The 23,039-nt window shown below is 47.2% G+C and overlaps 5 protein-coding genes across 5 annotated transcripts; 3 read left to right on the plus strand and 2 right to left on the minus strand.

Annotated features, from left to right (window-relative positions):
• Positions 1-298: 298 nt before the first annotated feature.
• Positions 299-10,954, plus strand: PAAG_05242 (hypothetical protein; the record flags this gene model as incomplete). The annotated part of the gene is made up of 9 exons (XM_015845513.1): positions 299-1,103; positions 1,213-6,460; positions 6,531-7,239; positions 8,459-8,669; positions 8,821-9,270; positions 9,427-9,825; positions 9,887-9,961; positions 10,009-10,692; positions 10,743-10,954. 9 exons carry the CDS (start codon positions 299-301, stop codon positions 10,952-10,954), a joined length of 8,793 nt encoding a protein of 2,930 aa, XP_015699739.1.
• Positions 10,955-11,693: 739 nt separating this feature from the next.
• Positions 11,694-13,856, minus strand: PAAG_05243 (exocyst complex component exo84; the record flags this gene model as incomplete). The annotated part of the gene is made up of 3 exons (XM_002793061.1): positions 11,694-12,027; positions 12,085-13,354; positions 13,436-13,856. 3 exons carry the CDS (start codon positions 13,854-13,856, stop codon positions 11,694-11,696), a joined length of 2,025 nt encoding a protein of 674 aa, XP_002793107.1.
• A 400-nt stretch (positions 13,857-14,256) lies between these two features.
• Positions 14,257-15,017, plus strand: PAAG_05244 (mitochondrial import receptor subunit tom-20; the record flags this gene model as incomplete). Its single annotated transcript, XM_015845514.1, has 3 exons — positions 14,257-14,314; positions 14,353-14,700; positions 14,812-15,017. The coding sequence occupies 3 exons, from the start codon at positions 14,257-14,259 to the stop codon at positions 15,015-15,017; spliced, it is 612 nt and encodes a 203-aa protein (XP_015699740.1).
• Positions 15,018-16,414: 1,397 nt separating this feature from the next.
• PAAG_05245 (1,3-beta-glucanosyltransferase gel2) lies at positions 16,415-18,265 on the plus strand (the record flags this gene model as incomplete). The annotated part of the gene is made up of 5 exons (XM_002793063.2): positions 16,415-16,423; positions 16,519-16,646; positions 16,754-16,859; positions 16,953-17,237; positions 17,378-18,265. 5 exons carry the CDS (start codon positions 16,415-16,417, stop codon positions 18,263-18,265), a joined length of 1,416 nt encoding a protein of 471 aa, XP_002793109.1.
• An 890-nt stretch (positions 18,266-19,155) lies between these two features.
• On the minus strand, positions 19,156-22,725 carry PAAG_05246 (F-box and WD domain-containing protein; the record flags this gene model as incomplete). Its single annotated transcript, XM_015845515.1, has 2 exons — positions 19,156-22,226; positions 22,335-22,725. 2 exons carry the CDS (start codon positions 22,723-22,725, stop codon positions 19,156-19,158), a joined length of 3,462 nt encoding a protein of 1,153 aa, XP_015699741.1.
• Positions 22,726-23,039: the final 314 nt, after the last annotated feature.

Raw genomic sequence — 23,039 nt, forward strand, 5'->3', positions numbered from 1 at the left:
ACCATCTTATCACCTCACCCATCCCTCCACTCTTCTCCTCTTCTCTTCTCCTCCTCTCCTCCTCTCATCCTCACCTACCCTTTTCCTCTCCTCATCTCTCTCTCTGCGAATTGATAACTCTTCTCTTTTCGTATTCACCTCGTATTCACCTCAATTCACCTCACATCGTTGACGGGCATTCTTCCAATCCGTTCCTTTTTGTCTCTCCTTCCGGCTGATGCTCTGTTAAAAACTCATCCCGTTGTCGGCATACCGCCCCCTTCACAGGGACCCTCTCCCAGCCAACCAACCAGCCAATATGCCGCTCCTCAATCCCTCTCTGGATGCCAAAGGCCCGTCTCCTGCTCATGCCAACTCCGTGAGGAGAAGATCAACTGCCCCTTCTAAACCCGCTATCGGTGGTGCAGTCGCATACTTCCAGAACTTAAGAGAAGTCTTGCCGTCCCTCTCTCCCCAGGCTAATTCTGACAAGGGCGGTGCTATTCCCCCCGCAGCAGCCCCCATGTCTGCGGAGGGCCTCAAGTGGTACGCTTTGGAGCTCGAAGACGGCACTGTCTACCAAGGTTACAGCTTCGGTGCGGAAAGAAGCATCGCGGGAGAATTGGTGTTCCAGACCGGCATGGTGGGATACCCAGAATCCATCACAGACCCTTCTTACCGTGGCCAGATTTTGGTTGTCACTTTCCCCTTGGTGGGAAACTATGGCGTTCCCTCGCGCCAGACCGTAGATGAGCTGCTGGGTGATCTGCCTAAGTGCTTCGAGTCAACTGAAATCCACGTTGCTGGTCTCGTCGTCGCTAGTTACTGTGGAGAGGATTACTCCCACTTCTTAGCTGGGTCGTCTCTGGGCACATGGTTGAAGGAGCAGGGAGTGCCGGCCATGTACGGTGTCGACACCCGTTCCCTCACCAAAAGAATTCGAGAAGAAGGAAGCATGCTTGGCCGGATTCTGCTACAGAAACCCAACGTCAGCACCGAAATTCTCAATGGAGATGCCGCGAGCAGCCTAGCAATTGTTGACGAAGATAGACTTGATGACTGGAGGGCACTCTTTGAACAGATTGAATGGGTGGATCCTAACAAGAGAAACCTTGTTAACGATGGTGAGATTCAAAGCAGTTGCTCACACAACTCTTGATTTATCTGCTTTTCTCTGGGCTTGATTTTGGTTTTTGTAACAAAAGTCTCTGTCCTCTGACTTGGCTTCTACAGTTTCTATCAGGAAACCCCGATTGTTCTCCCCACCAAAGGATTTGGCGCTTTCCCACCCATCTGGTCGCACCATCAGAGTTCTGTGTGTGGATGTTGGTATGAAATACAATCAACTGCGGTGCCTGCTCGCTCGCGGCGTTGAGGTCCTTGTCGTTCCCTGGGATTATGATTTTCCTAGCTTAGCCGGAAAGGAATACGATGGGCTATTCCTGTCTAATGGTCCAGGAGATCCTGCCATGGTTTCTAAAACCGTTGGGTATATTCATTCGGCACTCGAGGACTGCCGAACTCCTATTTTCGGTATCTGTCTTGGTCACCAGTTGCTAGCCCGGGCCGCTGGCGCAAGCACTACAAAAATGAAGTTCGGTAACAGAGGCCATAACATCCCATGTACCAGCCTTATGTCTGGCCGCTGCTATATCACATCACAAAACCACGGTTATGCAGTGGACGCCATGACGTTACCGGAAGGATGGGAGGAACTTTTCGTTAATGCCAATGATGGAAGCAATGAAGGTATCAGACATCTTTCACGCCCAATTTTCAGTGTGCAATTCCACCCGGAGAGCGCTCCTGGACCTCGGGACACCGAGTTTTTGTTTGATGTATTTATCGACACCATCAAGAAGAGCGTAGTGTCGTCCAGTGTCCTTCATGAGCCCGTCAGCTTTCCTGGCCCGACTGCAGAAGAAACTGATCTTGCTCATCCGAGAGTCAGCGTTAAAAAGGTTCTCATTCTTGGTTCGGGCGGTCTCAGTATAGGTCAAGCTGGAGAGTTTGACTATTCTGGAAGCCAAGCTATAAAGGCCCTGAGAGAGGAAGGAATCTACACCATCCTCATCAACCCTAATATCGCTACGATCCAGACATCAAAGGGTCTCGTAGACAAAGTCTACTTTCTGCCTGTCAATGCAGAGTTTGTGCGCAAGGTTATTAAGCATGAACGCCCAGATGCCATCTATGTAACGTTTGGTGGCCAAACCGCCCTCCAGGTTGGCATCCAGCTCAAAGATGAGTTCGAACAGCTTGGTGTTAAGGTCCTCGGTACCCCGATCGACACCATCATTACTACCGAAGATCGTGAGCTATTCGCGAGAAGCATGGAATCTATTGGCGAAAAATGTGCCAAATCCGCATCCGCATCCACTCTCGAGGAAGCTATGGAAGCTGTCAAGGATATCGGATTCCCTGTCATTGTTCGCGCTGCATACGCACTTGGTGGACTTGGAAGTGGCTTTGCTGAGGACCCAGACCAATTGCGGGACCTGTGCATGAAAGCCTTTGCCGCAAGCCCCCAAGTTCTCATTGAGAGGAGTATGAAAGGGTGGAAGGAAATTGAGTATGAAGTCGTCCGTGACGCCCGTGATAACTGCATCACTGTTTGTAACATGGAAAATTTTGATCCACTTGGTATCCATACAGGTGATTCAATTGTTGTAGCTCCTTCGCAAACCCTGTCTGATGAGGACTACAATATGCTCCGAACAACAGCCGTCAATGTCATTCGTCATTTGGGGGTTGTTGGCGAATGTAACATCCAGTACGCGCTGAACCCGTTTTCCAGAGAATATTGCATTATTGAGGTCAATGCTCGCTTGTCAAGGTCATCCGCACTCGCCTCCAAAGCCACGGGTTATCCTCTCGCTTTTATTGCCGCAAAACTCGGTCTCGGTATTCCGCTGAATGAGATCTCTAACTCCGTAACAAAGGTCACCTGTGCTTGTTTCGAGCCGTCGCTAGATTATGTTGTTGTCAAAATTCCCCGTTGGGACCTCAAGAAATTCACTCGTGTCTCTACCCAGCTAGGATCTTCCATGAAGAGTGTTGGTGAAGTCATGAGTATTGGAAGAACTTTTGAAGAGGCCATTCAAAAGGCCATCCGTGCTGTAGACTTTCACAATGTTGGCTTTAATGCAACAAACGCACTCATGTCCATCAAAGCCGAACTCCAAACGCCTTCCGATCAGCGATTGTTTGCTATCGCCAACGCAATGCATTCCGGTTACACTGTTGATGATATTTGGGAGTTAACCAAAATTGACAAGTGGTTTTTGCGCAAGCTGAAGGGCCTCAGTAATTTTGGAACGTCTTTGACTAGTTATAATGCCACCACCATTCCCGTATCGCTCGTCAGACAAGCAAAACAACTCGGTTTCTCAGACAGGCAGCTGGCCAAGTTTTTGAGCTCCAATGAATTGGCTATCAGACGGCTGCGAGTGGAAGCGGGCATCATGCCCGTAGTTAAGCAAATCGATACAGTTGCCGCTGAATTCCCTGCGTTTACTAACTACTTGTATTTAACTTACAACGGCTCTAAGAATGATGTTGATTTCAATGACAATGGTGTTATGGTGCTTGGATCCGGTGTCTACAGAATTGGCTCCTCTGTCGAGTTCGATTGGTGCTCTGTCAGGACCATCCGAACTCTACGAGAGCAAGGGCACAAGACAGTTATGGTTAACTATAACCCGGAAACTGTCAGTACTGACTATGATGAAGCTGATCGACTTTATTTTGAGAATATCAACTTGGAAACTGTATTGGATATATATCAGCTTGAATCGTCCAGTGGAGTTATCATTTCTATGGGTGGACAAACACCAAACATCATCGCCTTGCCTCTGCATCGGTTGAACGTCAATATTCTGGGCACGTCTCCCGAAATGATTGACACTGCTGAGAATCGCTACAAGTTCTCTCGACTCCTTGACCACATCGGTGTCGACCAGCCTGCTTGGAAGGAACTAACCAGCATTGAGGAGGCTACCGAATTTTGCGCTAAGGTTGGATACCCTGTTTTGGTGCGGCCGTCTTATGTGCTTTCTGGCGCTGCTATGAACACGGTTTATTCGTTGGACGATCTTGCAAGCTATCTTAACCAGGCTGCTGAAGTCTCACGTGAACATCCAGTAGTAATCACTAAGTATATCGAAAACGCCAAGGAAATTGAAATGGATGCCGTGGCGAAGAATGGCGTTATGGTCGGTCATTTCATCTCAGAACATGTTGAAAATGCTGGCGTTCATTCAGGTGATGCTACTTTGATCCTCCCACCGCAAGATTTGGACCCGCAAACCGTCAGCCGGATCGAAGAGGCCACCCGCAAGATTGGGAATGCCCTGAACGTTACCGGGCCATTCAATATTCAATTTATCGCCAAGGATAATGACATCAAAGTTATCGAGTGTAATGTCAGGGCATCGCGATCTTTCCCATTCGTTTCCAAGGTTATGGGTGTTGACCTGATCGAAATGGCAACGATGGCGATGATTGGAAAGCCATTTGTGGAATACCCGCTCGTCACTGTTCCGAAGAACTACGTCGGAGTCAAAGTCCCCCAATTTTCATTCTCTCGCCTTTCCGGTGCTGACCCCGTTCTTGGCGTGGAGATGGCGTCAACTGGTGAAGTTGCATGCTTTGGCCGTGACAGATACGAGGCATATCTTAAAGCTCTTATCTCAACCGGCTTCAAGCTTCCTAAGAAAAATATCCTCTTCTCCATCGGTTCTTTTAAAGAGAAACTTGAGATGCTTCCGTCGATCAGGAAGCTCCACGCGCTAGGATATAACCTATTCGCAACAGCAGGCACTGCAGACTATCTCAAGGAACACGGTCTTCCAGTGAAGTATCTCGAAGTTCTTGCGGGAGAAGAGGAGGACCTCAAGTCAGAATACTCTCTTACGCAGCATCTTGCCAACAATCTGATTGATCTGTACATCAATCTTCCCTCCAGCAATAGGTTTAGACGACCAGCAAACTACATAAGCAAAGGTTATCGAACTCGTCGAATGGCGGTCGACTACCAGACTCCACTAGTTACCAATGTGAAGAATGCGAAGATTTTGATCGAGGCGATTGCTCGTCATTACCCGATGAACGTGATGAGCATTGATTGCCAAACAAGCTATCGCTCTGTTACTCTCCCAGGCCTTATCAATATCGCAGCATTTGTGCCAGGTCTCGCAAACCCCGATTCTCCGGACTTTCAGGAGGTGACCAAGGCTTCCATTTCTAATGGCTTTAGCATGGTTCGCATCATGCCCGTCGGTGTGGATAGCTTTGTCACCGATTCCCAAGCACTGAGAACTGCCCAGCATAACGCCGGCAAGGGCTCGTACTGCGATTTCAACTTGTCTGTTGCGGCAACCTCTGCCAATTCTGACAAGGTTGGACAAATCACGAGTGAAGTCGGTTCACTGTTCATCCCCTTTAACCACCTATCGGGAAATATCAACAAGGTTGCGACGGTTACGGCGCACTTTGCTTCCTGGCCCACCACTAAGCCAATCATCACTGATGCCAAAGCGACCGACTTGGCTTCCATTCTGCTCCTTGCCAGCCTCCACAATCGTAATATACACGTGATGAGTGTTACAAGCAAAGATGATATTGGCCTGATTGCCCTCAGCAAGGAGAAAGGCCTCATGGTGACCTGCGACGTGTCCATCTACTCCCTCTTCCTCTCCCAGGATGATTATCCTGGTTGCACATGTCTTCCATCTAAGAAAGACCAACAGACGCTGTGGGAGTACATGGATACAATTGACGTCTTTTCCATTGGAAGTCTTCCTTACCAGGTTGCGGGTAGCCATGCCTCTGCAGCTGTCGGCATCCAAGACGCACTTCCCCTGCTCTTTACTGCTATTTCCGACAACCGCCTAACCGTGGACGATGTTACCTCCAGACTCTATGATAACCCGAAAAGGATCTTTGAACTTCATGACCAGCCCGATACTTCCGTGGAGGTCGAATTTGACCGACCATATGTAGTCCAGGGCCGTGGCGTTTGGTCACCCTTTACTGGCAAGACGTTAAAGGGATCTGTCGGTCGAGTTATATTTCAAGGAAAGACCTCTTGCTTAGATGGCGAAATGATGCCAGATGCGCCAAAGGGATCAGACATGTCCAGTCATCATCTTGCACCCCCAGCGCCATTATCACCCGTAGCCAGGGAAATCGTTCCTTCGACCCCTCAACGCGAAAGCTCTCTCGCAAGACGGTTGTCTATCTCAACCACACCGCTTGCGCGTCCATCGAGGCTTAGGGATCCTTCTGAAGGGTACCCTGTACCTAATTCTGTGGATGAATTAGTTCCCGTTGCGCCCCTTTATCCATATCCAATCAAGATATCTACTTCGGTGCAACAGCTGCTCTCGCACTCCGCCTTCAAACAGAAACATATCATTTCAGTCAGCCAGTTCAATCGTACAGATCTTCATCTTCTCTTCACCGTTGCACAAGAGATGCGGTTGGGTGTTCAACGTCATGGCGTCCTCGACATTTTGAAAGGCAGAGTTCTCACAACGCTATTCTTTGAGCCTTCTACCCGCACCTCCGCTTCCTTTGATGCCGCTATGCAGCGATTGGGCGGTCGCACCATCCCCATCGCCACCGAGCATTCTTCCACTAAAAAGGGAGAAACCCTCCAAAGACACCATCAGGACGCTAGGATGCTACAGTGATGCCATCGTCCTCCGCCATCCTGATGACGGCAGTGCGGCCACTGCTGCCAAATTCTCTCCTGTCCCCATCATCAACGGCGGTAACGGTGCCGTTGAACACCCAACCCAAGCTTTTCTTGACCTCTTCACCATCCGCGAGGAGCTCGGCACAGTCAACGACATCACGATCACTTTTATCGGCGATCTGAAATACGGCCGTACTGTACATTCACTCGTCAAACTTCTCCAATTCTATGACGTTCGCGTCCAGCTTGTCTCGCCCAAGGCGCTGGCTATCCCTGAAGAGGTTCGCCAACAGCTTGTGGCGGCCGGCCAGCTTATTCTTGAATCGACTGAACTGACCCCGGAGAGCCTGGCACGGTCTGATGTACTTTACTGCACGCGCGTGCAGAAGGAACGGTTCGAAGACCTGAACGAGTACGAGAGACTGAAGAATACCTTTGTCATCGACAATACAGTGCTCAAACATGCAAAGAGCCAGATGATTGTCATGCACCCTCTACCGCGCAACCAGGAGATCTGCGAAGAGGTTGACTTTGACCAGCGTGCGGCCTATTTCCGACAGGTAAGTTCCAACCCGATTTTTACCGTTTGCCATGTCTTTTAAAATTTACTTAGTCTTTTTTTTTTTTTTTTTTAAAAAAAAAAAAAAATTACAGATGAAATACGGACTCTACTGTCGCATGGCATTGCTCGCATTGGTCATGGTATCGTGATGAGACGTCAAATTGAAACAAAACAAGCTCCGTTACATAAATTTTGATATATAGACGTGCCCGAAGGCCCATTTACTCTGGAAAACCGATCGACATCAAGACAGGCATCGTTTTTCATTTTTCGATAGCAACTCAACCTAAAAAATTTTTGCTTCCATCGTATTGAGCATGGTTTCTCATATTTCCTTTATTTTGCTATCTTTCATTTTTCGTCATTATAACGCAGAATCTTAGCAATGAAGAGGAGCCACTCCAATATAGAACTGTAGACATAATTTCCGCTGTTAATTGACATGATATTATGAACTTTTTCACTTTGGTGTACTACTAATGTACTTTTGCATGTATTTCTATTTTAATGATTTATGTGTGTATGGTTTATGTGTCTACTTTTCGGGGTTTGCATCATTTTATTTCTTTTTTCTTTTTTTTCATATTTTTCTCCCCTTCCCGACCACCACTCCCCCCCCCCCCCCTTTATTTAACCGTTCCTCATCTCTGTCTTTGATTATCTTTGTATTAGGTTTTGGCACTCAATATTCCAGAGAGAGGGGGAACAATGGATCTTACTTTTGAATTATATGCAACTTATAAGTACATAGATTTTTTCTTTGGCATTGTCTCTGATGTAAGTTTCGTTTTATAAATTGTATCATACGCTGGCCTTTGCTGATGGAATAACTTCTCTCCCACTCACAGTCAAGAAGAAACCGAAAGCCTTCTATGGGTTAGCATTGACTAGAAGCGCCATCTTACCCAGCGCTTCCAGCACGTAGCGTACCTAGGTCCGCTGCAACTATATTCTACACCCTGCTTTTCAATCTCTCCTTCTACTCGACTCCCTTCTCTTTCGTGTTCAGCCGGTCTGGCGGTTTGGCGGTTGTCACAAACGGCCGATCGTATTTACTTGGTCCAGACAGACTGGCCAACTTTGCTTGGGGCGCTAACTTTAAGGGTTCATTTTAGATGAGGTTTGGATGCGGTCAAGAATTTAACTCAATGACTGCTAAAGATGACTCAATGAACTCGGCCAATGGCCAGGGATCCGTCGCTGGCTGGTAACTACAGTATCCACATCCACAACCTGGCAGCGATATCCATGCGGAAGCTCCTGGGAGCTCCCAAAGGGCCTTGAATGCTCTCTGGGGTGCATCCCACAGCCCACAACGGCACCTCTCGTCGACTCCATGTCTCCAAACGGAACAGTCACCTCTATCCCGCCCTCTATCCCGTCCGTTGTATCCTCCAGTTATCAGCATCACTGACGCAACCTTCTTCCGTGAATATCCCTCGCCCAATACCTCGCAAAAATACAACCCTCCCTTATATCCCAACCTAACATTTTCTCTTCAGTCTTGCATCCCAGCGCAGTCTACATGGACCTTGTCCTTGTCCTTGTCCTCGTCCTTGGAACATTTGCGTCGTAATAGGGTCGTCGGCCAAGTCGACTTTCCTCGACGTTCTTCGTGGTCGCTATATCTGTGTTCCGCCAACAGCATGGTCATATCCATACCTTTCGTCACATGAAGCACAAGCTGGCGGTTCTCTTGTACGGGACCACACTCAAGCAATCCAGTATGTTGGCTTTAATGGTGACCAAATACAAAGTGTTGGATGCGTTCGTGGCTCATATTTGAGCGCACGATACGAGAGTAGAAGGGAAGATACGGATTTTACTGTTCTTCAGTTTTCGAAGGGTCAGATGTCTCTAAATCCATTAGAGCTAGAGCAGGATGAATGCCCACTGATGCGAGAAGAAGCATTGGAGGATGCAATCATTGGTTGCTCAGAAAGCAAGAGCAAGAGGCATTTTAATAAAATAATCCAAGATATACAATTAAACGATTTTCTTGATTTACCTGTGTCGAATTTAAACAGCGGTCAGTCAAGGCGAGCGTGAATTGCAAAGGCGCTACTTATGAAACCAGAAGTACTTCTTCTGGATGATCCTTTCAGTGGGTTAAGCCTACCTACCCCCTCCCACCCAACCAACCCCCAAGATTGAACATATGAATTCGATGCTCATCGTTACACAGTGGGCCTGGATCAGTCCACAGTGCCCTCCCTGTCCCGTCTATTATATCTGGCCACATTATGCGGTAGCCCCCGTATCGTCCTGGCTTTAAGACCCAAGGACCAAATTCCTGAATGGGTCTCTAAGGTAGTCATTTTGGGCCCAGATCACACTCTTGCCCTTCAAGGTGCCCGTGAGGAGGTATTTCAAACCCTGCAGCTGTTGAAAGCTGTAGCCTCTCGGCGGGTCAAAACTCCATTCACGGAGCGAGCTGCTGAAAAGAGCCCACGACACCCAGAATCTAGTTTGTCGCATTCCGGCCGGGTTGAACCCCGCAGCGAGGATGAGGAACACGCTTTCGCATACCTCTCATTATCAGAGAAAGGGGAATATAATAAGTTCCAGTGGTTACATGAAAATGGTAAATTTGATATCTATGCTCAAATTTTACACGAAATGGGAATGCTTTTATAAACAACCAGAGAAAGTAGAGAAAAGGGTAGCCCCGTTGGGCCAACTACTTGTCGAAATGGAAGGGGTGGGTGTTCAATATGGTGGTAAGGTGGTATTAGGAAATTGGACCCAAGAAGTTGATGGTGACAAGATAGAGACGGGGTTTTACTGGGAGGTTCATCGTGGACAGAGATGGGGGGTGTTTGGCCTAAATGGCATGGGAAAAAGTCGGCCCTCATCTCCTTGATCACTTCGGACCATCCGCAGACATATTCGCAGCCTATCAAATTATTTGGCCGCCCTCGTTTGCCCAAACCCGGTAAGCCTGATATCTCGATTTTCGACCTGCAATTTCGCATTGGCCATTCCTCTCTGAAGATCCATGCTTTCTTCCCCAAACACCTCTCCATCCGCGCCTCCATAGAATCAGCTTGGGCAGAGACATTCCTCTCGAAACTGAAACTCAACCCCGAACGAAGCCTGGACGTTGATTCTGTTCTACACTTTTTCGAGTCAGACCTAAACCCAGATTTTATCCCCCGGACAGACTTGCTCAATTCCAATACCGAAACCAATACCCCAAAGTGGTTCCATCCACGAAGTGGGCAAACTCCCTCGAATTATCCTCCCTCACAGTTGCCCAGAAGCGACCTATTCTCTTCCTCCGAGCCCTCATCCACAGACCTGACCTCATTATTCTCGACGAAGATTTTTCTGGCATGGAGTCCTCCCTGCGTGACAAATGCCTTCACTTCCTTGAAATGGGAGAGCAGCTCGCTCCAAGTAGCGGCTCCAGGAGAAAGCTCAACTACGCCGATGTGTGGCATCTACCAAAGTCCATAGCGGATTCGAAATCACAGCTAGCCCGCTAAACAGGCATCGTAGATCATCAGGCCCTGGTTGTCATCAGCCGTGTCAAGGAGGAAGTCCCTGATATCGTGAGTCACTGGATGCGACTTCCAACACCAGCCAGCACAGAAACGGGACCTGTTACACTCAATCAATTGGCGCCGGTGATGAATTTCAAGGTTTGCCAGTTGGAAGCTCAAGAAACTGTCGCGGTACATGCATGGGAAAATATTTGGAAGCCCAACTAGAAGGGTAAAAGAAGGTGGTTGTTTCATGGAATATGAATATTCAGCAGAAGAAGTGATCGCGAGTTGCTGATCTGGACTCTGTCAACTTTGAGTTTAGATAGGAGAGTGAGCAATTTATATTCAAGGGTAGGAAACTAGTTTTTTATTATTATTTTATTATTTTATTATGTTTTTATTTATTATTGTTATTATTTTGACATGTCCTATCCTCTGTATGTCGTGCTTCTTCATCGTGGATATATACCCCATGAGAATAGCAGGCACATTGGATACTTGCAAGCCTAGGTAGCCATAGATCTCTAAGAGATATGTGAACATATTTAGACCACTAGACTTGTGCCCCAATATAAAATAGATCAAATATATATAGGCTTCTCCCACGCTTTAAATACTTCGTAGTTAAGTTATGCGCAGGTACTTGCAGAAATAAGCTACATACAATGAAAGAAAGATACAGGACAGAACGGAAAGGATATCAAAAAATTAAGCATGAGTGGGTGAACGGTGCAGAGGCCATATGTTAGCCAATGTAATCAATCGGTATCTCAAAAGCGGCTATAGGGGAATGAAAGAAAGACCGGCTTCCTTGTTAGATGAACGAAGATCAAGAAGCGAAGAATCAAAAAGATGGTTAACCAAATTTGGAAAAGGCATCGAAGTTTATTCAACCAAGAGATAGAAAGAATCCGATTTCTTAATGCCTTACCTCTACCGCTAGAGTTCCAGACGGACAGGATATTTAAGACGATATACCCGTACTCGTTCTCTTAGGCAACCCTTTGCCCACCAAATCCTTGAAATCAACTCCAACCTCCAATAACAAAATGACATGATCATGCACAGTCTCCATGCACCCTTGCCAAACGGAGCTTTCAGGTTCAACGCTGCTCAGCTGTCGTGAAAGAATGGCGTTGAAACCGTCGAGGTGCTGCTTGGCCCATTTTATGCAAGCGCTCGTCATGGGCGCAGGAAAGCACTGCTGGTAGATGGCAATGGTGTTTTTGATTAGCGTGAAGTAGATGTAAGATACCTGGAAAATGTACAGGCGCAGGTCACCTTCGAAGACACATTGGCTAGATAATAGTTAGCCGAAAAAATTCTCATGTATTGGGAAACGAAGAGAAATATACCGGGCATGCTTGGTGATTACTTCTGTCCTGGTGTGTAAAAAAACTTCCCGTGCTCTATCGTCAAAACCTAGACGGGAAAGCCAGCCAACCTTTGTTTTGGTCGCTGCGAGGAACGAATTGGTGTCCACCAAAGCTCGCAGTATAGTCTCCGCCAGCTTGGTGGCTCGTTCGTCAATCCTGGAGAGGATGATATCCTGCGCTGTCAGGTTTCCCTTTAAGCTCTTTGCGAGCTTTCGCAGTTGTTCCACCCGTGAGACTGCGTCGTCGAAATGTTGGAGCGCGGTATCAATATCGAGTTCGTCCAATTGGCCCTCGACCCACCTCATATTTTGCTGTTTCCCGTCGACGTCGATGAGGATATCAAGCTTATCGCGGAATACGTTCCTGTCGAAGATTTGGGAACTTCTGGAAAGAGATAGGTTACTACTCGAGGTGTCTGGAGCCTTGGCGTTGGATTCGGTTTCTGTGCGCATGATCTTCCGCAGATCCTCGAGTGTTTTGCGGAAAGTCATCAGAAGGTCGTTTTTGGGTGCGCCGGTCCGATGATCGCTGCGATAGGTAAACGACTTTTGGCCATACCGGATGTTGATAGCGTTCGGAATTCCACTGTCTTCCGCATCTGGGCCCACGCCGTTCGGGCCTAGGTTGGATGCAAGGTCAATCATGTCGATGTCTTGCAATGGCCAGCATTCCTCCGCAACTAGTTTTGTCGGAACAGGACCTTTCATATTATGGGTATTCGGATCAACTCGTTTCCTTTTTTTGGCGGCCACAAGGAGATGGTCGTTGAGGAGGACAAGATGGACGGGCCGTTTTGGTTTCCATGTTGCCGAGTCCAGTTCAACCCACTGGCCTGTTTCGAGTACAATATGGCGGCCGGGTATGGCGGGCAGGAATTTTTGGGATCTCTCCACAGTTTTCCATAGGGTTTGAAGCTGTACGTTCCACATGTTTTCGAGGTTAGCAACGGAGCTTCGATTTGGATGCCTTTTCGCGGGAGAAGCCTCATCGAATCCTGGGGAAATAGCATTTGAGCCATTTGTAGCGTTTGCCTGGCCCAGAGCGGCAGTAAGTTCGGACATGAGGTCCCGAAGCGTGTTCATCTCCCCTTTCAGTTTCTCGGCCTCCTTACTGATTTTTATGAATTGGGTCCGATTCCGATAGACATTTTGTTGTAGATCAGTAGACGTTCTGTTCTTGAGTTTCAACAGCTGGTTCTGATACTCCCGTATTTCCTGTTCGGATGCATTTGCCAAAAGAGTGGTGACATCTGGCTCAATTAGCGGTGGTTTTTAGTATTTCAATTGCTTACAGATAAGAATGAATGTAGGTTCTTGCAGACAGGACATACATTTTTCCACTGGCAGAGTGGGATCCCTCAAAGCATTCAGGTCGACATGGAGGGGTTCGCCTGGGCCGGGAAGAGGCTCCTTGCCCGTCGCAGGCCATTCCTGTTGTGCGGCTCTATCAAAGGCGGCAGCGCCAGCGGGTAGGCTTGGGATATCAGGGATATCCGCAAAGTTGGGCAGCTGGTTGTACCTGGTGGAGTACCTCCTTTTAACGAGATCAGATGTGGCACCGCTTGATTGTGTTTTTCGTGGGGAGGAGCCGACTGTCGCAATACCCGCCGGACCAGCAGCGGCACTCGTAGCCGTGGGACCAGAAGGTCTACCGCCACCTGCGGCGGAGCGAGCGTCAGAGATGGGTTTGGGAGCGCTGATCTGAGGCCGGGTAGGAAATTTACTCCTAAGAGTCAAACCCCTTCCATCCATACTCTTATATCATCAAAACCAAATATTTAGGTGTAGTTTGTTATTAGTTTGTAAAAGGAGATTGAGTGTTTGGGTGTTGGATGTTGATGTAACGTTGGACTGGGCTTAATAAGCACCGGCTTAGTCATGCTGGTTCGCTCTCCAAAAATATTTACGTAGAGACAAAAAGGAAAATGTCGATTAGCAACGACAACAACGGAGAAATAAAGAGAACATAAGGACTTTTCTTTGCCTTTTAGCCATCTACTTAACCGTCTATGTAACGCCCTTTGCTGCCAATTCCGGATTGCAACCTCTGATCTCTGATCTCTGACCTCTAACCGCTATTGTTCCCGCTTTCTCACCTGGTTTTTCTTTATACGTAGGCATCGTCCCCCAAGAGGACTCACAACGCCAAAATATGAAGACGACCACTATAATTGCTGCCTCAGCAGGAACTATTCTGACTGGTTTTCTTGGTATGATGCATCTCTCTCTTAACCATTGATATTTGCAGTTATACAGTTCCCGCGTTCACCAGAGGTTGGCGTAGGATCAGTATACCAGTCGAGTAGTTTATACAATATCAGCGCACTAACAAATCCCATGTGTCCTCCAGCTTATGCCATCTACTTCGACTATAAGCGGCATTCGGATGCGGAATTCCGACGGAATCTTAAGCGAGATAACCGACGACTGGCCAGAGTAGTCCGCGAACAATCAGAAGCAAAAGGCGCACAGCAAATAGCTGAGATTAAACAAGCTTTGCAGGAGGCAAAGGAAGAGGGCTTCCCCTCAGATCCAGAAGATAAGGAGGCATTCTTCATGGGCCAGATTGCTAAGGGAGAGCAGTTAGCCGCTGAAGGTATGGTTTTTTTTTTTTTTTTTTTTTTTTTTTTTTTTTTTTTTTTTTTACACGCAAGTATCTGTGAGATAATGAATTCCCGTTTCTGACGATGGATAAAACAAAATTCAGGAACGAGTAACCTCGAAGCAGCGCTTGCATTCTACAAGGCGCTCAAGGTGTATCCGCAACCTAAGGACCTAATTGCCATTTACGACAACACTGTACCCAAGGACGTGCTTGAGATCCTGGCTGAAATGGTGGGCCAGGACACATCGCTGCAATTGGGCTCTTTCACCAGCGGTGGCAGCGGGTCGGATTATCACGGGGTGGAATAAATAAGGGACGGATGTCAATACCAAAATCGATCCTTTTGATGTGAATAAAATTATACTTTGGATGAACTGAAGTCTCAGACAAAGGGGTATCTTTTTTTCTTTTTCCCTCTTGACTCGGATTTCCACATTCTCGCAAATAACGATGGGTTTGTTTGTTTTTTATTTCTAACTTTTTTCTTTCATTTTTGGCGGGGGAAAACTCATGTCTTTTTTCTTTTCCCCGTTTCAAGATCCCTTTATACAACTATATTCCTTTGGTCGATTCCACTAGCTTCCTTTTGACCTGACCTCTCCTGTCTTCCCTTTAAACTGTATATTTGTTTCTTGTCTGTATTCTACAGTATATCCCCAAACAGCCACCACACACCGTACACTTTGCATCTGGCACTGGTCTTTGGAGCAACGGGGTGAACCACTTTATATTTTCTCTATTCTCTTTTTGTTTTCTGGCCGGGGTTACAAAACTACTACCTCATGCTGTCTCCCAAGGTTGCCAGGGTTCTGCTCTTTCGTCTTTTGCGAGTTGTCTTGCAATTTCCCCTTCTCCATCATCCTCCAATGGAGGGGGAGAGAAAGGAAAAGGGTGGATTGTTCAGCTATACTTTAATGACATTTACATGTTTAGACGGGATGTGAAGCGGCATTGGTTTGTATTATTATTTCAGCTGAATCGCAGCAGATCCATGGATGCGGGTCCCTAGTTGAGTGCGCAGGGTTAGATATCAAATATCTACTCACCCCATAACTAGCTGACTAGCTGGGAGACTTTCTGTTCCATTATCTGTTTGAGTTCTGGAAGTATTTAAGTCTTCTTTTCCAACAAACGACGATATAACTGAGAACTAAGTACTAAGCTGAAACCCCCATTCATACCTGGACATCGACACGGGACACTTGGTCGCCACAGCCAGCAGAATCGAAACGAGCCAAGGGCTCTTGGACGGTCCGGGAAAAAAAAAAATACACAGGAGTGGTGAGATATTACAACATTTAACAACGCTGTATTGAGTAGTTAAAGCTGAAGATGAAATGCTATCTCCTCTTGTAATTCTTCTTTCCTTAATCCGTCCCTTATTCAAATATCTAAACCTTCCTTTAAATTTCACCAAGGAGGTTGTTTCCCACAACCAACTATGAAGAGAAAACCAGCTCCACTGCACCGCTTCCCTGACTACTAACTATTTAGGTGACTAGTTTTTCTCCGGAGTCAGCTAACTGCTAATTAGACGAATAAATAACGAACGTCTTCACAATCTCAAACTCTTCAACTCTTCAACTCTTCAACTCTCTTGTCGCTCATTTTCTTCTGTTTTGATAGCCTCCACATTGCCCATGACAGCAACAAGTGTCGCTTATCATATCTCTCACTCCACCAACTACTTAACTAAATAACTATCATGACTCTCGTATGTGGTCTGCACTGATTGACTGGCAGTCAGTTAGGCACTGACATCCGCATGGGAGTCTGCTAATATTTAATCCGCTTTTTGGGTCTCTGCAGCTTCGATACTTTACGGTGCTCTTTGCCCTGGTGGCATCCACTGTTCACGCCGTTACCCCCATCAGCATCGAAGGCTCTCAGTTCGTCAACCCTGTCTCCAAAAAGCGTTTCCAGATCATTGGTGTCGAGTAAGCAATCCATCGTTAGAGTTAATCCCGCCCTTCCCTCCGCATGCCCCTTTTAGTCGTCAGGCGGGACTCACTGGTTGACTAACAAGATCGTTGTAACTTTACAGTTACCAGCCAGGCGGGGCTGCTGGTTACAAGGAAAAGGGTGGAGCTGATCCACTCAGTGACGGCGATATCTGTCTGCGTGATGCTGCTCTGCTCCAGCGATTGGGTGTTTGTCTCCCCAGTATTTCTAATAGTTATATATTTATTTATCAATCTAATGTCTATGTCGATGTCTATTTTCTAATTACAAATGCCACCCAGGTCAACACCATTCGCATCTACAACCTCAACCCCGCTACTAACCATGACCTCTGTGTCTCTATCTTCAATGCTGCCGGCATCTATCTAATCCTCGATGTCAATTCGCCCATCGCCCATCAGAGTTTGAACCGTGCCGACCCAGCCTCCACATACCACAAGGGCTACATGGAACGCGTCTTCGGTATTGTGGAAGCTTTCAAGGACTATCCCAATACCCTGGCTTTCTTTGGTGGAAATGAAGTCATCAACGAAGATGCTGTCAAGGAGGTTCCTGCGTATATTCGCGTACGTTTGTTATATATCCCCGTGGATTTTTCCTTCCCCCTCCCCCCCCCCCCCCCCCCCCCCCCCGACCATGCGATCCTTAGGGAATTATTTTTTATTGATTAAATTTAACACTAACCTGTCTCTGTCTACCTCCTTAGGCTGTCCAACGTGATATTAAGGAGTACATCTCCAAACATGCTCCTCGCAGCATTCCTGTTGGCTATTCCGCGGCCGATATTCGTAACATCCTAGCAGATACTTGGGCATACATGTCTTGCCAGATTGATGACTCTGACATATCCCTCTCTGACTTCTTCGGTCTCAACTCCTACTCTTGGTGCGGAGATGCCTCTTTCACGACCAGTGGATATAACAAACTTGTCGAGCAATTCGCCGAGACTTCCCTCCCCGTCTTCTTCTCCGAGTATGGCTGCAATGAAGTCCAGCCCCGCATATTCACCGAAGTGGGTGCTCTATATGGAAAGGAAATGACAAAGGCCATGGGAGGCGGTCTGGTCTATGAATACTCCCAAGAATCCAACGACTTCGGTCTCGTTCAACTGCACCCCAATAACACCGCCACTATCCTTATTGACTACGACAACCTGATGGATCAGTACAGGAAAGTCGACCTTTCCCTCCTCGAATCTCTTGACCCATCAGCGACCAGCATCAAACCCCCCAAATGCTCTCCTGACCTCATCAAGGACACCAAACACTTCGAGAACGACTTCAAAGTTCCCAAAGCTCCAGAAGAGGTCCCTGAGATGATCAAGAATGGCATCAAAAACCCTAACAAGGGCAATCTCGTCGAAGTCAAAAACACTAAGGTCAAATTCGAGGTTTATAACAAGGACGGTGTAATCTTGGAAAACCTATCCATCAAAGTTCTCCAAGACTTCCAGTCAAACCTTCCCGGCGAGAAGACCTCTGGCGCACCCGGTGCCGTGAAAGAGAAGAAGAAGGGCGCTGCTAGCACCCTCTCCACCTCCAATGCTCTCTCTCTCCTTGCTGCTGTGGTTGGATTGACTCTGCTTATGGTATAGAGGACGACATGAATATTCTTCTTTGCCCCTTTCCTCCTTTTCCCTCTACGTGATTTTCCAGCTGTATTAGTCAATTCAGTTTCTCTTCTATTCCTCTCTTTTCACATATTCCCTATGGGCCATTTTTCTTTGACCCCAATTGCTTCCTGCATGTATTATCTCCGAGTTTTCCCATAAGGTAACTAGGTAAGGATGCATTGATATAACCGATGGCTGGAAAGATCGGGATGTTTTGTTCCCTGCAATTTGAACAAAACATAAAGGTGCCGTTTCACGATATCCCATCCCTACCTGACCATCCGACTTTAATAACTCGAAGATTCCCATGATTCGTTCATTAGCGTATAGAGGCTAGTTGAACACGTCTCTAGCAATTGTTTTTTTTTTCTTTCCATCTCTTTGTATCCACTTCAAAGACATGGTTAATTTTTGTGAATTCTGTAGGCTCATTTGCCTTCGTTTGCTTCGGAACCTTGGCATGGCCAGGTCCCAGGACAAAAGAGTAGTAGGGTAGTTTGATGTTCATGTTATATTTATAAATCGATCTGCAGCAATGATGGAAATAAGTTCTCACTCCGGTTGGCACACCCCTGAATTTGATGCATCAAGCCAACAATAACCAGAAATACATAGAAGTTGAATAAATATTAGATGCGAGAAGCAACAGAACATAATTCAATTATAAATTGTTGAGAAGCGTGCAGGATTAAGCATTAAATCAGAAAACTAGGAGTTTTACTCAAGATCGAAATGATGAAACGTCCGCTTCAACCCTCATACTTGGGAATCGAGCAGTAATGGAAGATAAAAAGGAAAATAAGCAGAAAAGAAATACAATAAAACACAATAAAAACGCGGTAAACTGGACAACAAAACACACCCAACACATGTTACAGTGTGCTGGCTTTTCCCTTGCCTTTACTACGCAATACTACGCCCGTTTCCGTTACAGAAGCGGGGAAGTCTCCCTCATCACCCCAAGAAGCAGAAGCAGAGCCAGAGTCAGTATAACCATTCCCTTCACGACCCTCTTGTTCAGCAAGACTCAGCTGAATGGCAAATTCCAAATCGCCAAGTTCCCGTTCCATACTGCTTTCGGCATTTCCGGGGGAAGGGCAGGAGCCAGATATACTGTCCCCAGACAAGCTCATGAATTTGAACGGAGCATTGGATGACGATGCAGAAGATTCGTCGAGAAGGCTAAGGCGAATCGCTTCAGCAATATCAGGATCCAACTCTTCAGCAACGGTGTCGAGACTAGACGACGAAGAGGTCGTAAACGCCAAGGTTGCAGCTGGGTCCGAGTTTGAGTCAAACTTCTCGTTTGGAGATATAGTTTCACTCGAAGAACTACTTTCCACACTACCCTCGTTACCCTTCCTCTTGCGTTCATCACTCGTATACGACTCCTCGCTCAGCATTTGCCCATAAGCAATTAAGTCCTCTTCAGTAGCATCGGGTCCAAGAAGGTCTACACCAAACCGGCCACTCAAAAGCTCCCTTTCCTTTTGGTCAGCTTTCTTTTGTTGCTCTAGCTCGTATCTTTCACTTGCAATGTAGTCCTCTAGCGCTCCCCTACCGCTACTGGTAAATCGCTGGGTGCCAGAAGAAGAATTATGTCCTCGACGCGAATAGCGTAGTCGACGTTTGGTGCTCTTGTATTGATCGGCTGCTGATGAGCTGTATGACCAGTAGCGAAGATGGCTCCCAAGAGACACTATGCCGCGCAGCACTGTTGGATCAGGATCCAAATAAATCGCACCTGCAGCAAAAAAGTTGTGGCCCACCCCTTGCGTTGATGTCTCGGCTTGAACAAGGCGGCGGCGAGCTCTCAATGAAAAACGAGAGTTGAGCGTGCGGATCGGTTGCATGGACGAGGCGAGCGGGTCCCAGGTTTGAACCAAGCCATCATTCCCACCATGGACGAGATACAGAGATGTCAGAGCAACACAAGATATCTGTGGGGAATCCGTCTGGATAATTCGAATCGGTGAAATCTTGTTTGTGATATCTGGCAACTGAGAAGCTGCTGCTCTTATATTCCAAACATAAAGTGACCCCGTGGAGGTACCAATAGCCATATAGCAAGCGCGTTCTCCCGGAATATCTGCTGGAGACGATACTTGGTTCGTCTGAGATTGAGGAAAACATAATTTGGATGAGGTCGCGGAACCTCCACACATGCCAAGTAGAGGATCTTCGAACGTAGTCAATTGCGCAAAAGTCGATTTATCCATGGCGCTAGTGGTGATTTGAGGAGGCTTGTGCTCATCGAAAACAAAATCCGACATTCGCCACTGAGTAGTAACAGGGGCATCCATTCCCGCAAACGATTCAGAATTCCGTGACGGAGGAGTCGGAAACACTGATGAGCTGGAGGTCGACCTGCCACCAAAAATTGATCGGGTTTGAGGCCGGGTTATGGAAGGGTACGCCTCGTCAGACAACTGAGAAGTAGGAGCAGGCCCTTTCAGCCGCAAGTATCTTCGAATAGAGGAGGTCTTGTTTTCTCCAAACCCGCAGTCGAGGATAACAATGGACTCTCCAGAATTACGATGATTGTCGCCAGCAAAGTCAACCTCCAACCTTCGTCTCATGTCCCAACCTTCGCACACCTTTCTGAAATGTTTTGGTTTAAATGTAAGAAAGTTCTCTATCTCTTTTGTTTCCGCATAGATTTGATCTGAGATCAGTCCCATGGAATTCGAGGAGGATCTTGGACTGTAGCTGCCATCCGCCATATGTCTACTAAAAGGATCGGGTCGTGCAACTCGCCGGGTAGGTTCAATAAGTTCCCAACGCACGGTTCTTCCAGTCTCCCAAGCCAAACGCTCAAGATCTTCTGTGCTGGACTTGGGTTTCAACGCTGGCTGATGTGGAATATCCGTCAAGTAAAACGCTTCCCCTAGGGCATTTAAGATAACAGCCCAAATTCGTTGCTGGGTGTAGCGCCTGGCAGAATAATTTTCATCCACGTTGATCGCTATTATAGGAACTCCGGGACTCAGAACCCATTTGGCAGTTACCTGGCCACGTTCGAACCGCTGATCATATGAAGGGTTTGGTCCCAAAGCATATGCAGTCAGGATGCCCAATGAGGAACCGCAAAGAATGCCACAGAGGCCATTTGTTATCTTGAGTATCTGAGGAGATTTGGCTATCCAGACAGAGCAGATCGCAGTGCCGATTGTGCTGATACTGGGGATCCCGAGATGGGGTTGAGGAGTGACGTCTTCTCCAGACAAAAAACGGCCATGCTTTTCATTTGACGATAAATAATAGATTCCGCCCTGTGGGCAGGCTTCTCCATACACCATCCCATAGGGCTGGCTTACATCCATAACATTGGGCATCCCAACCATGTTACCAGGTCCCAGACCCCACTCCGCTTCTCCTGGGAAAATATCTGAAAAGTGTTTAAAATTTTGACGCGTGGATAGACCCCAGGAGCCAATTCCAGTTTTTCCAGAGCTAGGATCACTCATAGAAGCAACGCCTTGTTTGGCTGCACCATGGATACAGAGGGGGGGCTTATTGTTCAGCGGTGATCCGAAAGTTGCGTCAACATGAGTAATGGGATATATGCACATCGAGCTGTACGTAAATATAGATCTCGAATTCTGAGCGGGGTGCTGTCTCGGTGAGCCATGCTGTAGAGAAGAATTTAACTCTGCAGGTTTGCCCCGAGAAAGAGCTCGCAGCAGTCTCGTTCTGAAAATGTACTCATTTCGCCAAGATGCTTGAGCTGTCAATCGGCAAAAGGCACGCCTCTGCGCCAAAATAAACTCGTAGTCATCCGTATTTCTATCCGCACTCAGGCTTGCTGGACCTCGAAAATAGCGTGAAAAAGCGATTCTCCAGGCATGAGGGGTGGTAACGAGGTTGTGGAATCGGCGACTAACAAGGCTCATTGATGACAGCGACGAAGGTGGAAGGTGAGACAAGATATGGGTCAAAACCTCTGAAATTAGTTAGAGTGGGATACACTCTCTTTACCCGCCGGAAAGGCACTGGGACGCTTAGATATTACGTATGTAGATATGCATGTATCATCTCTATATGAACGTACCATTAGGGAACTGGTCCAGAGTTTGACCACTACTGATTCCATTATTCCTAGAAGGGAAGACTTTGAATCCGAAGTCTTTAACCCTCCTAGAAGGCGGATTGAAGGAATTCTCATGATTGATGATGCGATCTACATGAGACACAGACTTCACTGGCCGGGTGGGGCTCAGTTGTCGCGAAATTTGGTTTGGTAGTGGTGTTGGGCCAGCGCCATCAGATGCATCTGCAGGGCTGGGATTGCAACTTCCATCCCAGCTGCTCTCATGAGAGAAATAGTTCGGAAGGATTTCATCATGCTGCCGGAGTCCATATTGGGTAGAATTGGGCTGAGATAGGGGAGACTGGCTTTCGTTGGTTGCAGGGAGAAAAGTTCGGGAGGGCGCTGGGTGCATAAAAAGGTGGGAAAAGAAGAGGGAGAAAGTATAGGACTGAGCCAGGAGGTTCTGGATCAGCCAATATCGACGTGTTTAAGAGAGTATGCCTTGGGCGTGCGTGTGCTTGAATCGTGCGTATTCTGGGATATATGTGTGTATATGGTTGTTGAAGAGGAGAAAGAGATGAAAAAGAAGTTCCCAAGTTAGTTACAACTTGGTTGATGAGTAAGCAGTGCGGCCAACATGGAAGTTACACGTGACCACACGTTTCCGTTGTTGACGTGAACCTCAACGCATGTAGAGAAGAAACGACACCAGGATACCAGTCGGCA

This window comes from Paracoccidioides lutzii, assembly GCF_000150705.2.
Source record: "Paracoccidioides lutzii Pb01 unplaced genomic scaffold supercont2.13, whole genome shotgun sequence".
Classification (NCBI taxonomy): Eukaryota; Fungi; Ascomycota; class Eurotiomycetes; order Onygenales; family Ajellomycetaceae; genus Paracoccidioides; species Paracoccidioides lutzii.